The 21,688-nt window shown below is 34.3% G+C and overlaps 1 protein-coding gene across 1 annotated transcript in view; it reads left to right on the top strand.

The window, feature by feature from the left end:
* Window positions 1-21,479, top strand: part of LOC138306891 (uncharacterized) — a 35,470-nt gene extending 13,991 nt beyond the window's left edge. The window contains exons 9-27 of the mRNA XM_069247439.1: window positions 45-258; window positions 665-955; window positions 1,455-1,562; window positions 1,891-2,126; window positions 2,498-2,690; window positions 3,946-4,081; window positions 9,985-10,124; window positions 10,722-10,945; window positions 11,414-11,522; window positions 12,242-12,337; window positions 12,785-13,008; window positions 13,897-14,089; window positions 14,533-14,588; window positions 14,966-15,170; window positions 15,759-16,007; window positions 16,653-16,760; window positions 17,012-17,250; window positions 17,744-17,936; window positions 18,375-21,479. Of these exons, the coding sequence (XP_069103540.1) occupies window positions 45-258; window positions 665-955; window positions 1,455-1,562; window positions 1,891-2,126; window positions 2,498-2,690; window positions 3,946-4,081; window positions 9,985-10,124; window positions 10,722-10,945; window positions 11,414-11,522; window positions 12,242-12,337; window positions 12,785-13,008; window positions 13,897-14,089; window positions 14,533-14,588; window positions 14,966-15,170; window positions 15,759-16,007; window positions 16,653-16,760; window positions 17,012-17,250; window positions 17,744-17,936; window positions 18,375-18,427 (3,267 nt within the window). The 3' untranslated portion in view covers window positions 18,428-21,479. The remainder of the gene's footprint in view (window positions 1-44; window positions 259-664; window positions 956-1,454; window positions 1,563-1,890; window positions 2,127-2,497; window positions 2,691-3,945; window positions 4,082-9,984; window positions 10,125-10,721; window positions 10,946-11,413; window positions 11,523-12,241; window positions 12,338-12,784; window positions 13,009-13,896; window positions 14,090-14,532; window positions 14,589-14,965; window positions 15,171-15,758; window positions 16,008-16,652; window positions 16,761-17,011; window positions 17,251-17,743; window positions 17,937-18,374) is intronic.
* Window positions 21,480-21,688: the final 209 nt, after the last annotated feature.

Raw genomic sequence — 21,688 nt, 5'->3', positions numbered from 1 at the left:
AACGTAATTTAAGTGAAATCACTTATTGAATTTACTCCTTGCAGGATTCATCTTTCGATACGGCATCGCAAGACCTAAGGAAGGTTATTGAATCAATAGAAGATTCAATTGTTAAACAATCGGATGTTACAATCTTACACGACATTGATAATGAACTGTCTGACCGTTATCGTCAACATATCGAAGATTATTTGAAAACGAAGGATGTTAAAGTCTATCCAAGTCCATCATTGCCAGATGGTCGTGCTCATTTTCAAGGTAAATAATGTATATTTCGGCATATGATATTTATGATATGATATATAATAGAATATTAAATGATATTACATGTACATATTTGGAAATGAAAGAATGAGTAACTGTTGATTATTAAAATCCGTTGACACGCTTGAGTGATTTACATAATATTATTAAAGACATTTGATAATTTTATTTTGTTTCCTTAATGAATATCTGTGTGGGCCGCAGTGGCCGAGTGGTTAAGATGTCTCCACATATTACCATAAGCCCGAATTCGAGTTTGAATCCCACGTGGGACAGTTGTTAGGTACAAGGTCGCTTATCTAATAAAACCTTAAACAATATTAATAGTATTCTTAGCTCAAAATATGTCAATGCGATCCTTACCATACGCTTAAATACCATACTTATTATATTATCCAAGCACTGACCGAGGCGGTTGATATGGTACGCTGGATAATAGTCCTCATAACCAAGGATGGAAGCCAGACCGGTGAACGGACCGAACAACCATCCAGTGTTTTCAGGATGAAGACCATGGCCATCCTGGAGGAATGCGTCAGCAACAGAAAAGTTAGGATCATCCCTGTCATCCATAAAAGCAAAGACAATGAAGACGTAACACCAGACATCATCCCAGATTTCCTTAGATGGGTGACTTACATCGACGTACAAATAAACGGATACGAGGAACTCGTGTATCAAGCTCTCAAAGGTTTGTAGTTATTGAAGATATTGAAGAACTTCTATAGCAGGTTCTTAAGAGGTTGTTTTTAAGAACTACGTGTTCCTTAGGCTTTCAAAGATGTGATGTTCTTAAAGAAGAACTTGCTTATCAAGCTCTTAACAAATCTTGTGTTGAAGAAAAACTTGTTCACCAGTCTATTCAAAAAATGTTCTTGAAGAAAAACGTATTTATCAGGCTTTTAAGACACTTGTTTTCTTGAGGAACAACTCAGGCTCATAAAGGTTTGTTGTTCTTAAAGAAGACTATGATTTTCATACTCTTAAGGGATTTATTTTATATGTCACCTATCAAAAAAGCGAAAACGTGAGAATTGATAACTTCACCTTTATACCTTACCCCTCTTATCCCTGAAATAAATTCGATAGAATTGTATAAAATAACACCCTTGCTTCTCTCTTAACGTATATCTACTGGATACATTTGCTTTCTCCATGATATACCTGGGATATCTTTTTACATCATTTAGGAGATGACATTCCATTTAAGATTGATGCGGCCCACATTCCTGCTGGGAACCTGGGCTATGGGCTAGCCTGGGGTTATGTTGTCAATTACTTAAAGAGAGTGCTGCCAGGTGAGTGTTATAGAATTAACAATAAACTTATTACTACCGGTTCATGACCACCAGGCTTCGACCACTCAGCACCATAAGGTAACCTGAAATTCTTAAAAATGTGTTACTGTACAGATTGTTTTTACGTGTCTACAGAATTCTACAAGAACTCTTTGCGTAAGAGGAATTAAACACGATTTAACTTCTTCGCGATCGAAACCTCCGATTTTCTTCTGTTCCTGTATTTGCAACGCGATTTACGTATTCAGAAACCACTCCCGAATATCAGTTAGTTAACAATAACGTCCCATTCTTTTCATAACAAATTATTTTATCATTGTGTTCATAGAGCTCGGGAACGCACTCAAGAGGGTGCTTGATACAAAAGCAAAGGGTATAGATGTTTGCCCTGACAAACTCTATCTTCTCGTGCCAAAGACATGCAAGTGCCCGGGTAAGGTTGAGGGCAGGAATGTGGAAGATTGGTACTGCTTTGAAAAATTGGAGGACATTCAAGGTGGAACAAACATTGTCAAAAGCCTAAACATTTACAAAATCCAGGACGATAACAACATCGAATCAAAGGTAAGGATGCTCAAGTTGTTGAGGACTTATTTAAACTACACATTTATACGAGGTTTCCAGCCCATTGTGTGAGACATAGCTTGGCAAGCTTCTTGAAGCGAAAATGTAAAATAAGCTTATTTGTATTATTATTCACATGAAACTAAGTCGTAGTAGATAACAGTTGAAATAAACAATGCGACTCACGTTATTTTGATATAATTGTTTGTCCTTAATTCTGCACGATTCTGTTTCAAATAACTCATTTGTCCCTTAAAAGACATTTTAGCTGTTCTAATACAAAAGCTGGCACAGTCCATTATTTTTTAGGGGTGAATGAGTTACGTGATATGGAGGTTATAACTAGTATGATAAACATTATTTTGTGCCAGGTGTACTATTTCATTGGCCAATACCCTGCGCCTCTGAGCTGCTTGTATTATATGGCATCGAGTAGATTAGCTGGTACAGACCCAGTCTCCACAGAAAGGGAAGCGAAACGTTTCTGTGATACTTTACATAGTCTTCTAAAGGGACCAGTGGGGGAAGGTTTACACACTAAATGTGAATTTGTCTTCTTCGACGGTAAGTACATACCTTAAAAATGTGGAGTATTTAATTACATTTAATATACCTCATAATTAATCCATAAATATATACATGTACGTATCAGCACACTGCAAATGCAATACAGAAAATAAATAATTTCCGTTTTTCAAGCACTTGACTTCGATTTTGTTGTATAAATATTTATATAAGAAATAGATACAAAGTTGTCGGTAATTTTAAAGCCACACTATATGTAGTTAGCAACAAAAAGTCAAGTTAGATTTGACCCCGATATTGTTTGTATTGTAGATGTGGTTGAAATTAAAATATATTGGAGAATCTTTATAATGAATTCTTAATAACTTTGGTATAGTAGTTGTTGAAAGTCGATACTTGTAAACATGTCGCCATTTTAAACTTGTTACCATAGATCTAGAAGTTACGATTATTGCCGAACGGAAGTTAGAAAGTTCATGACCCGTTCTCGTGAGAGTTCGGACAGACGTTACGTAGTTACGTTAGTCACATGCCGTTCTCGGCAACGACATTACAATGTCAGCTAACTTCGGCTTGTTTGACGAAATGGGACTCACCTAGCGGTGTTCAATATTTATTTGGTTTTTATCAAAAGTTTCCGAATCTTTATCGCTGATCTTGATTTCGATTTAGTCCTGTCTCTGCATGATTTACAGTAGGATTTTTTTCAACAAACTTAAAATAAGACAGAAACGAATATTGTGACTTTAATCAGGCACATAACAAGTTCTATTTAATGTGAAATACGTTAAAAATCGAAACAGTGTTGATGTAAAATGAACTAAGATCTGAAAAATACTGCACTAACAAATTCGACATATCTTTATAACCAAAATTGTTTATTTATTACATATGCATTTCACATAGAAAAGTCCGTTAGATGATTATTTAGCCGTCATTTTAAAAAAATCCGTCTTTGCATTGTACAGTTAACTCCCTTGTGGATAGGTATCCTTTGTGACGTCATTATTTTGTGAGCGAAACTCAGTTCGACCAGACGCTTGATACGTACATATTGTAGCATGCGATGACAACAATCGTCAGGTTGAACGAGACTGCGTTTTCTCTAAAACGACTTCACTCTCGCAAGCACATGATGTCACAATTAATATCTACACATAAAGGCAGATGAATCTGTAATATACAGAAACGGAATATTCACTCATGACTCTGAATTAACGTATGAGTTACCAAAAGCCAATACAACTATGTATCATAAACGATAGTAGCAACGGAATGCAATTTTACGTTACAGACGGAGACCCAAACGACCTTCAAAGACAGATGCTTCCAAAGCTTTATTATGACATGGATAGGGAAAAAGCTCAGCGTAAACGAAAATCGACCAAACGAAATGGAGGAAGAGGAGGAACAATGAAACAACCAAAATTGTAAGTTTGATTTAGAAATTGTATATTAATGAAACGTTTAATGGTACATGCATATAGGTTTCAGTGTTTCAAGCAAAAGCAACTTCGCTAATTCCAGAGCACATTCTTTTTTGTCTTTTGCTTTACTACAAACAGGAAAAAAAGAATAGTAGAATCTTACATGGGTATGTCAAGTGGACAGGGTTGATTCCTTTTCTCCTATACTTAGTAGAAAAGACACGAAATTCCTGTTTGTTTCCAGCTGTTTTGTTGCGCCATTATGCAGGAACGTCGTTATGCGTCAAAATTGATGGCGTCATCTACATTACACGCCGCGGTTACGCCGCATATGTTGATGACGTAATGTAATTGTCTAGCGCGTGTGAGCTGTCTTACACCTCCATGTGTAAGACAGAGTTATCTTTTCCCTAGCAACTACGGAATATCCCTATGGAGTAAAGGAGAAATTGTGAATTAGTTGGAAACCCACCATATACTACCATGTCTCATCCAAGCATTAATACGGACTATACCTCCCAATATTATCTAAGGAAGATAAGCATTTCAATATAATATATCATCTGAACCCCTTATTGTCTGAGAACAACCAACTAAATAATTTTACATAGACCACAGTGTTAAACTTTGCTAAAGTTTTGTACTGTATTATTAAAACAAAGGAATATTAGTTAGCTATTGCGTTCTATAGTTAAAGTCTAGGTTTTCATATAACACTAGATAGAAAAAAAGTTTGGGTCCTTCTGCTCAAACTCCAACCAGGGTAGCTATATTGAAATCAGGCGCATCTTGCACTAAAAAAAATCCTGAAATTCTAATATTTTTACTTATTCATTATCAAAATTTGATATTTTGAACTAAAATCTCAATATGAATTTCCAAATTCATATCATTGTTATCTAGGAATAATTACCTGTCAGAACACGTTTTTACTTTTGAAATTCATAATTAGCCAGCCAATCAGCGGCCAGGTTAAAATTCTATCCTGGACTCAATCATGTACACACAGGGGACATTTCGAGGGTCTTTTTTATTCCTATTAGCATAGATGTACATTAAAACACGCTTATAACGAACCTCTGGTGACCAACGTTATCTCTTCGTTAAGAGCATAATTCGATATATACATATGACATCTTATACGAGCCTTGACGGGGGAAAATAAAGCGTTTTACCCGCGAATGTTTTGTTAGCGTGTTCGTTATGAACAAGTTTACTTTTACTGTGATTAAAATGTTAAGTTTAAAATGTTAACTAATGTATGTAAGTACTTGAGTTTGAAAGTGTTTCCTCCTCATCTTCTCTTCATACAGTTAAATTCGCCTTTTCAATGCAGAATTAGTTTTTATTCATAACCCATAGGATATTACATAAGTGTCTTCACATAAGTGATTAATTTAACACACAATCATATATATATTTTTCATACCTTTAACTTTCTTTGAACATAAGCTTAAAATTCGTCTGAACCACGTCTCGTTGGACCAGTTTATTAGTGATAGTTACAATAGGTAGTGTTAAGTTTTCGTTATAAGAAACTTTACTATTTTGTATCATTGATTCAGTCCTGTAGTTGTTCGGTCTGTAAGTTTTCTTGATTCTTAGTTTCCCATGGACAGGTATATGTTATTAAGTATTCAGCATATCAAAAACAAAATACATATTTAATACCATATTTAATACTTATAAATTTAGTTGTTGTAGGATTATAAAATGTTATTTAATATATTGTTCATAGACATTGTCAATTAACTCTATATTGTACCGTGTTAAATTTTATTTCCATTTCAAGTTCTTACTATAACTATGTGTTTCTCTATCAATGGATGTCAAAGTCATTTTAATAAATTAAATTATTTAAAAAATATGTTTTATCTCAATGATACCATTACTTGTATATATGGTGTGTGTTGTGAATACAAACAGAATGAACAAAAGCTTCAAATAATATTCATGACTCACTGCTCCTTTTACATCATACAAAAATTATATAACGTTTACGTAATATAACGTGTGCTTCTGTCGACCGCTTCTCTTTTACTTCACGCACCTGTCCCTATAAGTTATCCTATGTGTACAACACCCAGAGAAATCATTAAAGATGCTCCACTGGCGACAGAGCATAAACATTATTCATCAATTAAACAATAATTGGTTTCATAATCGTGTATATATGATGATTGTGTCTAATTAACACAAAAGAAATATAAGAAATAATTTATTTTGCTTTTGGTGTATGCGCAATCATATAGTACATACATGTAGTGCCACGGATTTTGTTCGACATGCAGTTAAACATTTTTTTCATCTTGCCTTTTAATAAAATTAGAAGCTTAAACTTTTCAATGGGGTAATGGTGTAAAGTAAGTAGCTTTTGTAACTGAAGAATAATACTTATTCGTCTGCTCCTGTTCTTTATAGCGAAAAAAAATGTCTTTTGTCAGCGGTGGAGCATCTTTAACATCTCACAAAGCGAACTAGCACATCACAATTGACAAACTAATGTGCCGTTTCATAACATGATATTTAATAATATGAAGCCGTAGCCAATGTCATCCGATGGTAACAGACCATGATTAATCCCACGTTATGGTAACAGACCATGATTAATCCCACGTTATGGTAACAGACCATGATTAATCCCACGTTATGGTAACAGACCATGATTAATCCCACGTTATGGTAACAGACCATGATTAATCCCACGTTATGGTAACAGACCATGATTAATCCCACGTTATGGTAACAGACCATGATTAATCCCACGTTTGGGTTACAATTTGTACAATCATGTTGTTAAAGCATGGTACATATGTAGTTTCAGTTTGTGTTGAAATGCATCTGGAATAAGTAAAAGGCCCAAATACTAAGTATTAGAAAGTTAATCTGTGTCAGTTTTCACATATTTAAAGATAACATTACTTATATAACGCCCTAGCCCGCTAAACCTGCCTATATTATTAGACTTTTTTTATTTTGTTTTTTGTCTTATTTATATTAGATATATATATATATATGAAAAGCCTGATAATATAGGCAGGTTTAGCGGACTAATAACGCCAAACCAAACCCTCCTAAATGACTACGTTAACCTGCATTTGGTCCACCAACACAACGTCTGACCCGGACTACAGTTGTGCTTTGTCTGCGTACGTGTGTGTATATATGTAACTACTTAGCGAGACTTTTTAATTGTGACCCCCCCTACTGCTATCTCAACAATGGATTGTATAAATCGATACTGGGAAATCCTATATTTAAAAATAGAACTACTATTCGCTGTACTACAGATCAGTGGAATGGCAAAATATGATTCAAGTAAGTTCATAGAAACAGAACTAGGATTGCAGAAGGGAGTGGGCAGGGTTTCGCCGCGATAGGTGTAAAGGTTAGTTTTTATCCAAATCAACACAAAATATTTCTGTCATACGTAAGTGTGCTCTCCGATTTAGTGATGTATTGGCTTATAAATCGTATGATATGTGTTTATAATGTGCTGCACGATATCGTTCGATTTTCATCCAATTGATATGTTCCTGTGCAAAATATCAGTATGGAATTTATAATCTCAATAGGTATAAAGCATTGTTATCTCGCTTGCTACACGACACCTGATGGCGTCGCCCACTTCCGCTTGTTGACATAAATTAGATATACACTCGTGTAATGGTTTGGTGGTATACGACAAATCGCCTTTGGTCCATATGTGTATGTTTATTTCGAGGTTTAATTACGATATGGGCTTTAAAGCAGCTTTACTTCGTTTTAATCTATTTCTCTGATAGTGTTATATCAATGGTTACAAAACACATATGTGCATACACATATTGTGGCTACTGAACCATGGAACTAAACCGGAAATCGCGCAATGTTTTTGTATAGGTTGGAACATTTCAGTCTTAAAATAGCTTCTTGACTCTCGTCTAAATATTGCGGAATTGGTGATTTTCAATGGTAGTCAAAGTGAGGCTGCAATTCGACAGAGACTGAAAGATTCTGGTATTCCGGTGCCTAAATAAATATCGAGAACTCCGATGAACTCCGCAATATATATGAGCTTCATACACTGGCGTACTTTCGTTTTCGTTACGGAATGATGATAGATGATTCCATAATCAATAATGGACATGAACACAAGACAATGCATACAAGCTTACGTAGTTCTTCCATGAAACAAAACGAAACATTATCATTCATATTATTATTATTTGTACCATCTTTATTTATTTGACTTCGTATGAATATTTTTTTTTTATTAAAAACGAGTCAAAATAAAAGTTATATAATTAGTTGCTTTAAAGACATAATTGGCAATAAAAGGGAAATCGTATTTTTTTCTACGCACAGTCTTACTACTTCAACTTGGGTTGTTAGTGGTAAAATAAAAATTATTCTCATGTTTCGTTTTATTAAATATTGTATTAATATATTTAATCGTAGTTTGAATTATACGTACACTGTAGAAAATTCCTAATTACATCACAAATGCATATTTAACCATATCCTTGTTCATTATGAAAAAATATAAGGTAGCATTTCCTTATTTGATGAAATTACAGATGTCATTTATATTGATATTTATATCGATCTACATTCAGATTAACACACATCATTGACTTGGATGTGATACAAATACTTTCATTTTTCGGCGATGTGTTTGTTGATTTAGTTGATATTCAAGCTATGCCATTCATCCACCAATTAACTGCTATATTATTTGTCTCGTCTTAGTTCAAAAACAAATAAATATATCATCTTCTAAATTTAGAAATTTTCAGCAAAATTGTATTTAAAACAGGCAACCCACATATAAGAAAACACCACTCCTGTCTTAAGCAGAAATAAATGTTGTATATAGTAACTATAATTTGTTACGTAGATGTGGGATTAGCAATTTCAGTTCAATTTACATTTGTATACCCGTCTAGCGAGGTCTATGGATATGGAAATTATCACGTTCCGGATGGCTGGGTAATAGGGTCATTTACGCACTATATAACAATGCCTTATGTATTTGAAAACGTTTACAGGTCAATTTTCTTGTGTTGAAAATACCCGGAAAAAATGGGAAGTTAGCATAATAGAATAAAACAAACCTGCGCAAATTTGTATTAAAATCATTTGGAATTTTGTTTCTTCTGTATATATTGAGAAAATCGCGTCAAAAGTGTCAATTGCCTTTCGGTTTAATAATTAGTTGTATATACTGTGTGCTAGGTTGATGAAACCGACTGAAAACAGGTAGTTATGACATTTACTAAGTATGACTACCAGAATAATTATTATATACTTTATTTGTGTACTAATAAAACAATGGTATATCAGTAAGATAACTTTTAAATATATATTTATATTATATTGATGGATGGGACGATATGAACCGAGTTTGATCCATGTGTATTTCAACCGATTTTCAATATTTTTCCTAGAAATTGTGGAGTTTATACTTGATACTGACACACAGCATTTCCTCAAGGAACTAATTAGAAAACCTACAAAAATTGTACATATGTATATTGGGTGCAGCATGCATTCATGTATTGGAGACGTCAACTCAAACTCTTCCTGTTGTCGGTGCAAAGTGTTTATATCTACCATATACTTTGAATGTGATGATGACCAAGCTTCTCGTAATGGTTCGGCAAATTAGAGGGAATACTGCACAGCTTTAGGCCTGACTTAACTTGATGATGCCTACATATCTCGTTTTTTATAAAAGAGTAAGGAAACTAAATGGTCGACGCATCATTATGGTTACTTCCGCTTCGTCCATGTCCTAAACGCTTTTTCCAGGAAAATTTTCAACGTACAACTGTTACTACATGTCTCATTATTCAGAAGAATTATGAAAAATGACTTTTGATGACAAATAATCCAACTTTTTGTGAAATTTGAATATTGAATAGGTCCGACATTAAGAGGCACCGAACTGAGACCCCAATGGACGTCGACGGATCTCTAGAGCTAACTGAGGATGTATTCATCTCCTACAGCAGTGAGGACTATGAACTAGTACAGACTATCAAGGACACGCTACAGGGCAGAGGTAAGTACATAAAGGTCAGCGTATATAGGTGAAGAGCTATCCACATCCCCTGTACTGCAGGGATTTTAATCACTGTTGTAAATTCCATCCCTGGACTGAGTCAAAGTAAAATCGAAAGCTCTGCTCGACAATTGATGAGACAGGTACTTTAGTCATTTGATATGCGATAGTGATAGTAACCTTTAGAATATTGACGTTGAGCTATCCGTCACTATGTGCCATATTTATCATAGAGACGTTACGGGAATGATTTTCACCAACAGTGTCAGTCAATATGATTTTACAGTTCTGAAAATTATCCGCTACCACGGGAAAACAATCAATTAACACTTAATCATGGCAATATAACTTAAATCAATCTGTTCATATCTGTATTTTCCCTTGACTGGGTTAATAAACAACCGACGTCTCCCAAACTAAACTGAATTCACATATTCATCAAATAATTTTAAAACAATTCTGATTGAAAATATTTCTTTACAAACACAGGAATTGATATAAATGCCATTTTTGTAGAACAAAGGAAACAAACAAATCTGTGTAGGTAGTTATATTTATATAAGGATGTTTTCTATTTGTGATATGTTTTATGTCCAGGCATCTCCTGCTTCGTAGCGTCCTCATCTATTACTGCCGGTACCCCTACAATAGATGGAATCGTCCATGGCATCAACACCAGTCGGAAGGGTTTATTTCTGGTCACACCGAATTCCCTAAAGAGTTCATGGTTTGCATTCGAGACAATTCTGGCCCTAGAGCGTTACCAGCAACTGGGTAAAATCGGAGCAGTCATTCTTCTCTACAATGTTACAGAGGATCAGGTAAGATAGCCTTTACAATTCATCAATATAGTATTTATCGGTTTTCGGTTTTTTTTTTGGTTTTTTTTTTGTTTATTTTTGGACCATATCCATAATGACAATTATACATCTTCAATTCTGTCACAAAGAAACTTTAAGAAGGCTTTACCATAGTTTCCAAATTTAGATATATGGTGACATATTGAATATAATATTATGCAACAATTTTATGAATTTAAGAATATACATTTATGGTCATAACAATTCCCGTATAAAACATAAAGAAATAAAAGCAAGTATCCGAAAATAACATTCCCACAAAATAAAAAAAAACCAAAAGGATATTTTTATTGCACCAAAAAACAGCAAAGGAACAGAACATTGAATCATTTCAGATCTTTATCAGAAAGCGTTCATCATGCCACCTTGACATTGGTATAATTTAACAACTGTTTAACCTACCGTCTTTATGTTTCCTGGCTGTTTTAGCTACCCAGAATGGCTATGTTTGATGTGATGCCGCGGTTTACAATGTCGAAGGACTCTGACGGAGACTGGACACCGGAACAAGTCAAGCGTATTGTGGAAACCATAAAAGGTCCGTAGGGTTGCTGTTTATTGTAGTTGAAACAAGTTTATATACTTGTTTATTAAATTTCGCATTTTAGTGAACATCAAGAAACCACGAAAATGAATTGCCATAAAAAAATTTCCAGTAAAGCTACCGTAAGTCATATAGTTAAAGTGAATAGTCGGGCAAAGAAAACCAGTCTAAATGCGTTCATTGGCCTTCCAAAAGTTCTCGCATATTAATACGACGGTCAAGTTCTGCTTAGTGTCCCAGTTCTGACCATTAAAGTAAAGAAAAGTTGAAAGCATTGAAAGCGAGGCTGCGTGGAAATGTAACCACGGACATAGTGAGCCGGGAGGACGTTTTAGAATTTCTATACTTTAAATTAATTTCTTCGTACGCAGACAGATTTTGACAAGAGATTTTATTTTTCCATTTCATAAGAAATTATACTGGATACATTCACACCATTTTACCGACTTTAGCCATCCTTGCCCGACTGTTCACTTTAATAAATTGTGGGATTAAATAGCCGTAAACGTGTTCGAATGTTAGTTGGAATAACAGTTTGTATCATGTGACAATATGAAGAGTTTCCAGGATATTCTTTTCTAATTGTTACATTTCAAAATCAAATCGAAATTGTAATGAAAGACATCATTTCTATCTCCGCTATTAAATATTACAAAGAAAGCTGATTTTAATGAAAGAGATTTCAAATGCATGTATGTTTTTTTTATTTTCAGAGGAGAAGTCAATTGATTGTGAATTACCTGTCGGAAATTTAGCTCATGCCCAAGCCTGGTCACATTACTTTGGTTTTCACAATATCGTACACGCACGTAAGTACTTGAGCATTGTCTAAATCAGTTATTGTCCACGCGTTTCAGTGGTCACAACCTTGGATAACTAACTTCGAATATTACATGTTTCTGGGGATATTAATGTAGGTTCTATTCTGCATGTGTAACAAGGAATTGTGAACCACACACTTTGGATGATATATGGTATTTACCCGATATTCCAAGGCCCAGGACCATAAATATTCCATAACATTAAGGAATTCCATAACTTAATTTTCTCCAAAGATAAGTATTACATAAATTTAGGATTTATTTTCTGAATTTCTTTAATGCTTTCTTACGGAAAATTTGAAGTTAAAAAAATTAAATTTCATGAAACTGTGTCCAGTGTTAAGGAAATAAACGTAACCTAGAGTATGTTCATCACAGAAAAAAATCAAATAAACATATTTTTTTAATCCATAAATAAATGTTTTTTATTTTCAGAATTGGAGGAAAGGATTAGAGAAAGTGCGTGGTACAAAGAGAATCCAGCGAACATGCCAGTCAAGATGTACGAATTGGTGCCGAATAGCTGTAACACACCGTTCGTCATCCAAGATGAAGGTGTAAAGAAGGTTGGAACCCTGGCCCCGATTGTGGTGAACAGAGCCGGAAATAAGACTAGGCCTTACATGTTAAACGTGTACTCGGTTCAGGACGGCGATCAGGTACAACAAACAATTACACGGTTATGATTTTATTCCCATTTCCAAATACCGATGTCCATTGCCTCAAGTAAACCTTTGAATTCAATCGTGCTGTGAATTTAGGTGTTTACTTTAAAGGGACAATTCAGTCTCATAAAATCATTAGAACATTAAAATTTGTACATATTTCGAAAAAAAACCAGTTCTAATGGAAATCAGATTATTCGGTTTTACTGTGATATGCCTGAAAAGCCCATGGTTGTAACATGTGTGTAGATGTTCAAACTCGCTCGCTGTCCGCCATTACACATTGTGGTCGAACTTCTTGTATGCCGAACCCTGTCCCTTGCTCGTAGAGTAACGCAACTTTTGTCTAGAACTGCTCAAATCGCTCTGACAGTAGTGTGTTTACCTTATTAGGTGAATTGTCTTGCCTAAAAACCATTTCATCAAATTCTCAGTGGTTATGTAGTTTATTTGCTTAACGTGCGTGACTTTGGCTCATGCATGGGTACAGCGGCCATATTGTACCTACTTAATCGTATTGATCAACGATTTGATATTTCAGCGATATTAATTGAAATACTAAACAATGACGTGGAATTTGTCAATATTTTATGTTATATGTTTCATAAGAAATGTAGAACAATACATTTATGCCATATTTTGCTTCTTGGTTATGTAAAAGAATTAGCCTGAGCGAATTGTCCCTTTAACGTTATTATTTCAATGATCTTATATTTCTATGATTGTATCACCCTTTAAATATGCGGATGGACTATAATATATTAAAACTCGAGAAATTACTACGCTCCACGACATTTACCTTTTTTATACCTGGATCATTTAAAAATGTACAGTAAGTGATTATAGCCGGTGTTGATGTGTTTTATCATTTTTTGGTCACAGAAATATTACTGCGTGTCCCAGTATCCAAATGTTTTAAGCGCCGTGCGGAAGATGGAAGATTCTCCCCTCATACAAATGGACCAGAAACAGAGGGAGCTACAATTGGCGCGGTTCTACTACACACTGAACGCGATACTCCATCACTCAGATACAACACCGTGTCACAATCAGTCTCGACTGCTTTACTTTGATGGTGAGTCATATACTGCATAGTTGTTAATATGCGCGGCGGTTTTACTTGCATTGACCTCATGAATCCCTCACATTTGCGAAATTAAATGCTTCACGAAAACATGTTTAACATATCGTTTGTCACATTAATTACCCTTTCGAAGACCAATAAAAGGATTAGCGAAAATAAATTACTGTGAATACGTTCCAAGCAGTAAATCGCGAAATTGTACATCAGCAAAATCTATCAACTATACAGTACCTCATAGATAATGATTGTGTTTAAGAATATGAGTTTTGATTATGTGGTTTGCTATCTTCGTATCAATAGCTGTAGGTATTCAGGTATGTTCGAACCCCCAAATAAGACATAAATTATGAGACAACCGACTGAAGTGTGATTTTAGAAAACTATAAAAATATTGTTCCTGTTTTAACTCGTATTCTCATCTGTTATGTTTTTAGACAAGAAAGAACGTCCAAGGGATATATTACTGAAAGCCATCCGAAGTGACGTTGAGGTGTGTTGCTCTGCTTATGATGCTAATAGTTACTATTTCATAACAAATGTCTATGACCTTGCCATATAGATAACTGGTCCATCGCACCATAATCATCTCTGACTTCTTGCTAAATTGAATCGCACACGAAAATACGTTTGTTTAATTATGTTACCAGATTTATTGTATTCGTCCTATTTTCATTCGGGACCGACTTGACATCAATTTGATTTAGATATGTATAGTATATCAGACAAGAATTTTACACGGACATTTTAGTGTATTTGCTAACTACTTAAGCACCAAATTTCATTTTATCGGTATATTGATTGCATCCCTACACTGGTTGAATCTGGTTCAGGTTTGACTGAACAATTGCGTATTGTTTATTGGTACAGAGAGCGCCTCTGGAAGACATGGCCAAGGATCTTAGACTACCCCGAGGATCTGCCCAGGCTGCCGAATACGACGTTGTCATTCTGTACAGTAATGCTGAAAGGACTGATGCTGGCAGAAAGAACGAAATTGAGAGTTACCTGACGAGAAAGGATGTTAAAGTACATCCAGATGTTTGCAACCCGAAAGAAAAAAATCCATTACAAAGTAAGTGTGGTCCTTAGTGTTGGTTAAAGATACAGTAACGAAAAGATGTAAAGTCTACAAGCGTTGAAAGTTGTTATAATAAGATTTATAAATAACTGACAGATTATACGATTCTTTCTGATATAGATATGAAGGTAGGGATATGCTACCAGAGCAGTACAACATGAAGTTTGCCAAAGGCTTGTCGTGGGTTTTACAACTTTTTTTTTTTAGAAAATCTCTATATTATCCTTCATATCCACATATGAAAGAGAATCATGTTAGGATTATATTTTCATGTTACACCAGTATGAGACACATTTTGTGATGAATTAAAAAAAACACCAGGCATAGAAATCTCACAGAATAAGCAAATGTAAAACTTTAAGCGCAAACTTCGCTAAATTAAACGATAAAAAATTGAATTATTATTTTACCAACATACCAACACTTATGTATCGATTAGGAAACTCACACGTTATAGCCTGTTGAGTCGAGGAAGTTGTTTTACAGAGAAGATAATGTACTTTAAATAGTGAGAATCAGTATCAAGTTTTAACGCTTAAAGATTTTGTAATTATTTATATAGAAACCTATTATCTTTATCAGAACTAGAGGAAGCTATCGAGAAATGTCGATGGGTTATGCTGATTATAACACGGAACTGTATCAAGGATGCCGTGATGAATATGAAGATCATGGCCTTATTAGGGGAGTCTATTAGTAGTAACAGACTGCGGATCATACCAGTCATCGATGACCTCACCGAAGAGTACATACCGGAGATGCTGCGATGGGTGACTTATATTGACATGCGCACAGCTGAATACAAAGAACAGATATTCCGTGCTCTCAAAGGTATCTATGATTATACCACAATATTTATAAAAGTTTTGATTTTTTCTAAAGTTTTGAAAAGGAAAACTTAAATGTTTTAAATATTGACTTATCTTAGAAAGGGAAATAGTAATTCAATTATTTGATTTAAAACATTTTAATCAACAGAAAGTATTATACTTGTATTAAACTGGTATTTCACCAAAAATGATTAAATACCAACAATTGTTGCAAGGATTCAATTTTTAAAAAGTGTGAAATGTATGTAAATATGTCTGCATAAGATTATACATGAAGACAACATGAAGGAAAGATTAGAATATTGTGTTAAGTACAAGAAAGGACCGACGGTAGAGACATTGGAGAACAAAAATCATACTAGATGTGATATTACAAATGGCCAAATACATTGTATTACCTGTCTATGAAATATACAATAAACACTCAGCAACCATGACACTTCAAATTCAAAAAACAGATCAGATCATATAAGAAAAATACCAAATTCATTACTAATCAACATATGTTTCCGAAATATAATAGTTATTCTACTTTTGAAATTGATATGAAAAGGGAAAATACTTGTTGTCTTCTTTAAAAAATAATATTTAAGGTGATTTAGTCATAATAACCACTGATTAATCAGATACACATCTTCTGTTCCAGGAAAGGATGTACCATTAGCACTAGACGCCGCCCATATCCCTGCTGGTAACCTTGGTTACGGGTTAGCTTGGGGATTTCTCGTCAACTACCTGAAGACAGTACTTCCACGTGAGTTTTAAATAATTATCATATTAATTGCAGTATTTGATTCAGTAGCGCTGCATACTTTAAAGTGTTAAGCATGGATGGTGTACAGTTTAGCGATGAAAAAATATAATATTGATACAATTTATGTATTACGTATCAAAACGTAAATTTAACCAAAAATTTTTTTTTTCTATTTATTTACGGAATTGTCATTTATGCACAACAATTCCTGTAACATAACATTTTTTTTAAACATTTTTTCTCTTTGGTAGAATTCGGACCGTATCTCAAGGACGTGTTAGCGAAAGGTGGCACTATCCAAGCATGCCCAGAAAAGCTGTATCTGTTGGTACCGAAAAGCTGTAAGTGTACCGGCCTTATCAGTGACAGATGGACGTATGTGGATCATTTCTTGTCCTTCGCCAGGATAACGGAAAATCTGGGCGGGGCAAACATCATCAAATCCCTTGATATTTACAGTATCAAAGAAAACGACAACGATGATTCGCAGGTACGCCATATTTTGTGAGAAATTGTTCATTTTGAGAGCGAGGTAAATGTTTTCTTTCTGTGAGAAAAGTGTTCATTTTGAAGCGGAGTTAATTTTTACAATAGACAAAAAATAAAAGTATAATTATGATTATTGCAATTGAAATAGTCGATACTTGTTGTTATCGTTACCAAAATGCAATTCTGTACTTATTGCACAATGGAAAGAAGAAATAATTCATTGAATGACATAGCAATATTTGCAATGTAGAGGTATATGACGATCAAAAAGACGATAGATTCATAGACTTCTTCAAATATAACTTCCATGCTTTATAGCAACATTACATACTATGACATTGTTGAAGATAAGGATTGTCAGAAATCCTTAGATCGGCAAATATAAATATTTTCTTTTCTATGATTATGGGACACTTAAATTTGGGAGGATGCCGTGATGATATAGGACATTTACCAATACTTAGGAAAGATAAACGTCACATTTTCTTTAATAGACTTACTATTTTATTGGACAATATCCGACGCCTGTGCTATGCCTATGGGAGATGAATGACTGCCGATTAGCTGGTATTAATGAGGATTCAATGATAAGGGAAAGCCGTCGGTTCTGTGATACTCTGATCAGCCTGCTGTCGGGACCTGTGGGCGAGGGACTGAAAAGTAAAATAGAACTAGTCCATTTTAATGGTAAATATCGCATTGGAACTGTAACTTTGTCAGTTTTCATAAATGAGATCTGTGATGTTTTGATAATTCAACAAAATTAATGTATCATTATTAATGCAGCATATATTTTATTAATGTATTTGAATAATAACATATTATACATATCATGTACTTTACTCGTTTTAAGAAGTTTACATATTGATATAACATAATAACACCAATATGAAGTTAAGACAATGATTTATTTTTACTTCAGACTTAGTGCAATACAATTATAGTTTCCCCAACATATTTATAAAAACATACGATACTGCATATACTGTTAATATTTTGCGATTGACTACTGACTAAGAATTATTAAAGGTTTACATAAATCATTTCAAACATTAAGTACATGATACTTTAAGACCATGTCTTATAGACCGCCATAATTAAAGTGTTGTTGTGACTGTGTTTCAGATAATGATCCAGAAGACCTAAGGAGACAGCTCCTCCCCCACTTAAAAGTGTAACAAATGTGTTGGATTTTACTCCAGTGATGTTTGTTGGCTGCATCTTAAAACAAATGTTGTAAAACTCACATCAATGATTTTACCTCTCATGAATGGAATCTGAAAGACACAAAGCTAAGACTGAGTCAGTAACAACTACGACACCGTTACTTATCGTTGTAGCCTCAGTCAGTGTCAGCCATCGACCACAAATTAAGACAATATCATTGTAAAGTGCTATTTTAAGGACTAGTGAATATTGATTAATATTTCATTATTCATTAGACATCACAATTTATTCATTTATTTACTTAGGTTTTCGTTGTTAATGTTGTATATGGTATGTCTACACCTACATGTTTTTGAAAATAGGATTATTAACCAGTCTTTTAAAAGATGTTCCCTAAAGATAAATCCTATTATATGGCCAGATTAATTGAGTAATTTGTGTTGTATCTCCACAAAAGCTTGCCCCAGTTTTACGAACATTCCTTAACTAAATACCTTAATTATTATTCATAGTAAAATATAACATACGTCAGAGAAACAAACATCAAGTTCATGAACTTTATTTAACTTCTTTAATGTTTTTCTATGGGGAATTTTATTCCTTAGTTTTTAGGGTAAGATTCATGGTCGTGTATTAAGAATAGTGAAAACTAACAGTTTTTATATAATTTTACATTTTATTACCTCATCGTTTAATTTTGAAGTATATTCAATTTGTCAGTTAGTTATTAAAGGAAATTATTAATTGGAAGCAACAGTTTAACTTCAAGTTTTACACTATAATTTTATGGTATGTGTTATTGTTCATAATAGCATTAAGTCTTCTTAACGATTGAACAACTTAAAAAGACTTTGCTTAACTCTACATATTATGTATATTTGAAATACTGTTTGAACACTGTCCTTGTTCTATACACCTAAATTAATTATCTGATGGAATGATTCGAGAGTGACTTCGTATTACTACAAATAGCAAGGACCTTATTTTTTCAAAACGTTAATCACAGTTTCACAACAATTTTCAAATCTTGTTAAGATAATTTCTTTTGAAGCTAACTAGACAAAAATTTGCTGGTTTCTGCAATACTCTTTTGAACTGATGTATTGACTGGTTATGCAGCAAACTTCACTAGCCATGTGATTACACTAATAATGTTGATTATCCGCACCCATATCGACCATTAAGATTGTACCTATTTTGCTTTTTATATTACATACTGTTTACCATGAATATTTAGATTTTGCCGAGATTTCCAATCAATGAGAGCTGTGCTTTAAAACTGATTTTCAAGACTCTAAGTCAGATGAAATAATTTCTTGTTGTTCCGTCGATTGTATTATTGTTTTTGATAAAATTGTGTATGTTATTTAGCTTTTAAAAATATGTTGAAATCGAAGTCTTGTATTGCAATAATAGGTCAAATAGAATTGATCGATTGATTGATGGGGCTTTTTGTCCTTGTTCCGGTTATAACCGAGCATCACTATGGCCATTTTCGATAACACGGTTTGACTGGTTGGACCTAGTTGTTCGTTTACAAAATAAAAACGGATCTTGTGACTTTGTATCGTTTTAGGCGAGCCTTAACAAACGCCCTCACAGGCCTGTATTAAAAACTCAAGGTCTGTCAGGATTTTTACATGAAATAACAGGGGCGTAGGAAGCGGGGGGCAAACATGTCTTTTTGCCCCCCCATTTTCGCCGACTGAAATTTTCTAAAAATGCTTATTTGAAAGAAAAAAGGGTCCTCCTACACATTTTTCGTACTTCATTCTAGAAAATTTTCCGCTGCGCGGCGCATTTCCTAAAACGTTCAAGCACATAATGTCAAACCTTAAATAGTGAAAATTCAATACACACAAACTAGACTAAAAATGTCCATCAAGGGATTCTCTGTGCTATTTAAAAAATGTCTCTTAAAAGATCAATTTGTTTATATGTCTTAGCGAGACAATTAATTCATTTTTTTTATGTTACACAACAATGTGCCGATGGTGTGAAGCCGGTATATTCAGATCGAGTAGAGTTGCATAATGTTATGACGACACAATTATCATTTCTAAATGCAGGTAGCTTTAAATCGAAAAATTACCATGTTAAGAACGCTTTATAATCATTAAACTTTATCGTAAAACTCATCTCAGTCATTCTAAATCGTAATTTTTTTCCTCGCGGGAGACCCCCGGACCCCACTAACACCAAATTCTCACGCCTTTGGGCGCTCGCAAATTCATCGAAATGCATCGTAAAACTCATCTCAGCCATTCTTAATCGTAATTTTTTTCCCGGGGAGACCCCCGGACCCCCTAACACCAAATTCTCACGCCTTTGGGCGCTCGCAAATTCATCAAAATGCATCGTAAAAATCATCTAAGCCATTCTAAATCGTAATTTTTTCCCGGGAGAGACCCCCGGACCCCCCAAACACCAAAATCTCGCGCTGTCGGGCGATCGCAAAATCATCAAAATACATAAAACTAATCCCGGGGGTCACCGTCAGACCCTAATAAAACACCAAAATCTCGCGCCTTCGACGCTCACACGCTAATTCGGCCAATTTGCGCATTCGTTAATTTCCTTTTAGCGACCCCACTGCCTATAAATGTGTACAAGGATTAAATTTAGTGATATATGAAAAATGAACATAAAGCATATATTATATGGTTGGGAGTTGAATTAATCTCCTCCTGTAGGTGTGGCGGGGGGATGGGGGGGTTACAAAATATTGAGGACCTTTGCCCCCCCATGACGTTTCATCTTCCTACGCCACTGAATAATGACTTTATCAAACGGTCGAACCGGTTGTTCCGAATAAACGAACACGGCCTATATGTGTGTATGAGTAATTTGTAACGGAAGGGAGATAACTTTTGTAGTCAAAATGACTTCCTCGTTAAGTAATTGATATCGCCATGACATTTTAATATTTACTTATGGGATTGTTTGCTCGCTTCCATATACTTTAAATTGTACTGTTGATAACATGATTTAATTGGAGAATGAATATACAGTTTAATTGCTAATGGCTGTGATATGATTGATAAAAAAAAATCTTTTGATAAAGTGTTGTTTGTGTTGATTTTTTTTCAAATATGAAAACAAAACAAAATTCTTACCTTACAAAATACGATATTGATCTAATGGTTGTACCAAAGAATGTTGTACTAAACAAAAGATATACAAGGGTCGCTATCACTGTCGGTGACGGTTAACCCACTGGCGATTCACTCTATAGATCTTTTATCTCTTTATATGCATGTAATACTGTGAAA

The sequence above is a fragment of the Argopecten irradians genome, chromosome 14 (assembly GCF_041381155.1).
Source record: "Argopecten irradians isolate NY chromosome 14, Ai_NY, whole genome shotgun sequence".
NCBI classification, from domain to species: Eukaryota; Metazoa; Mollusca; class Bivalvia; order Pectinida; family Pectinidae; genus Argopecten; species Argopecten irradians.
This window is presented reverse-complemented; position numbering and strand designations above follow the sequence as displayed.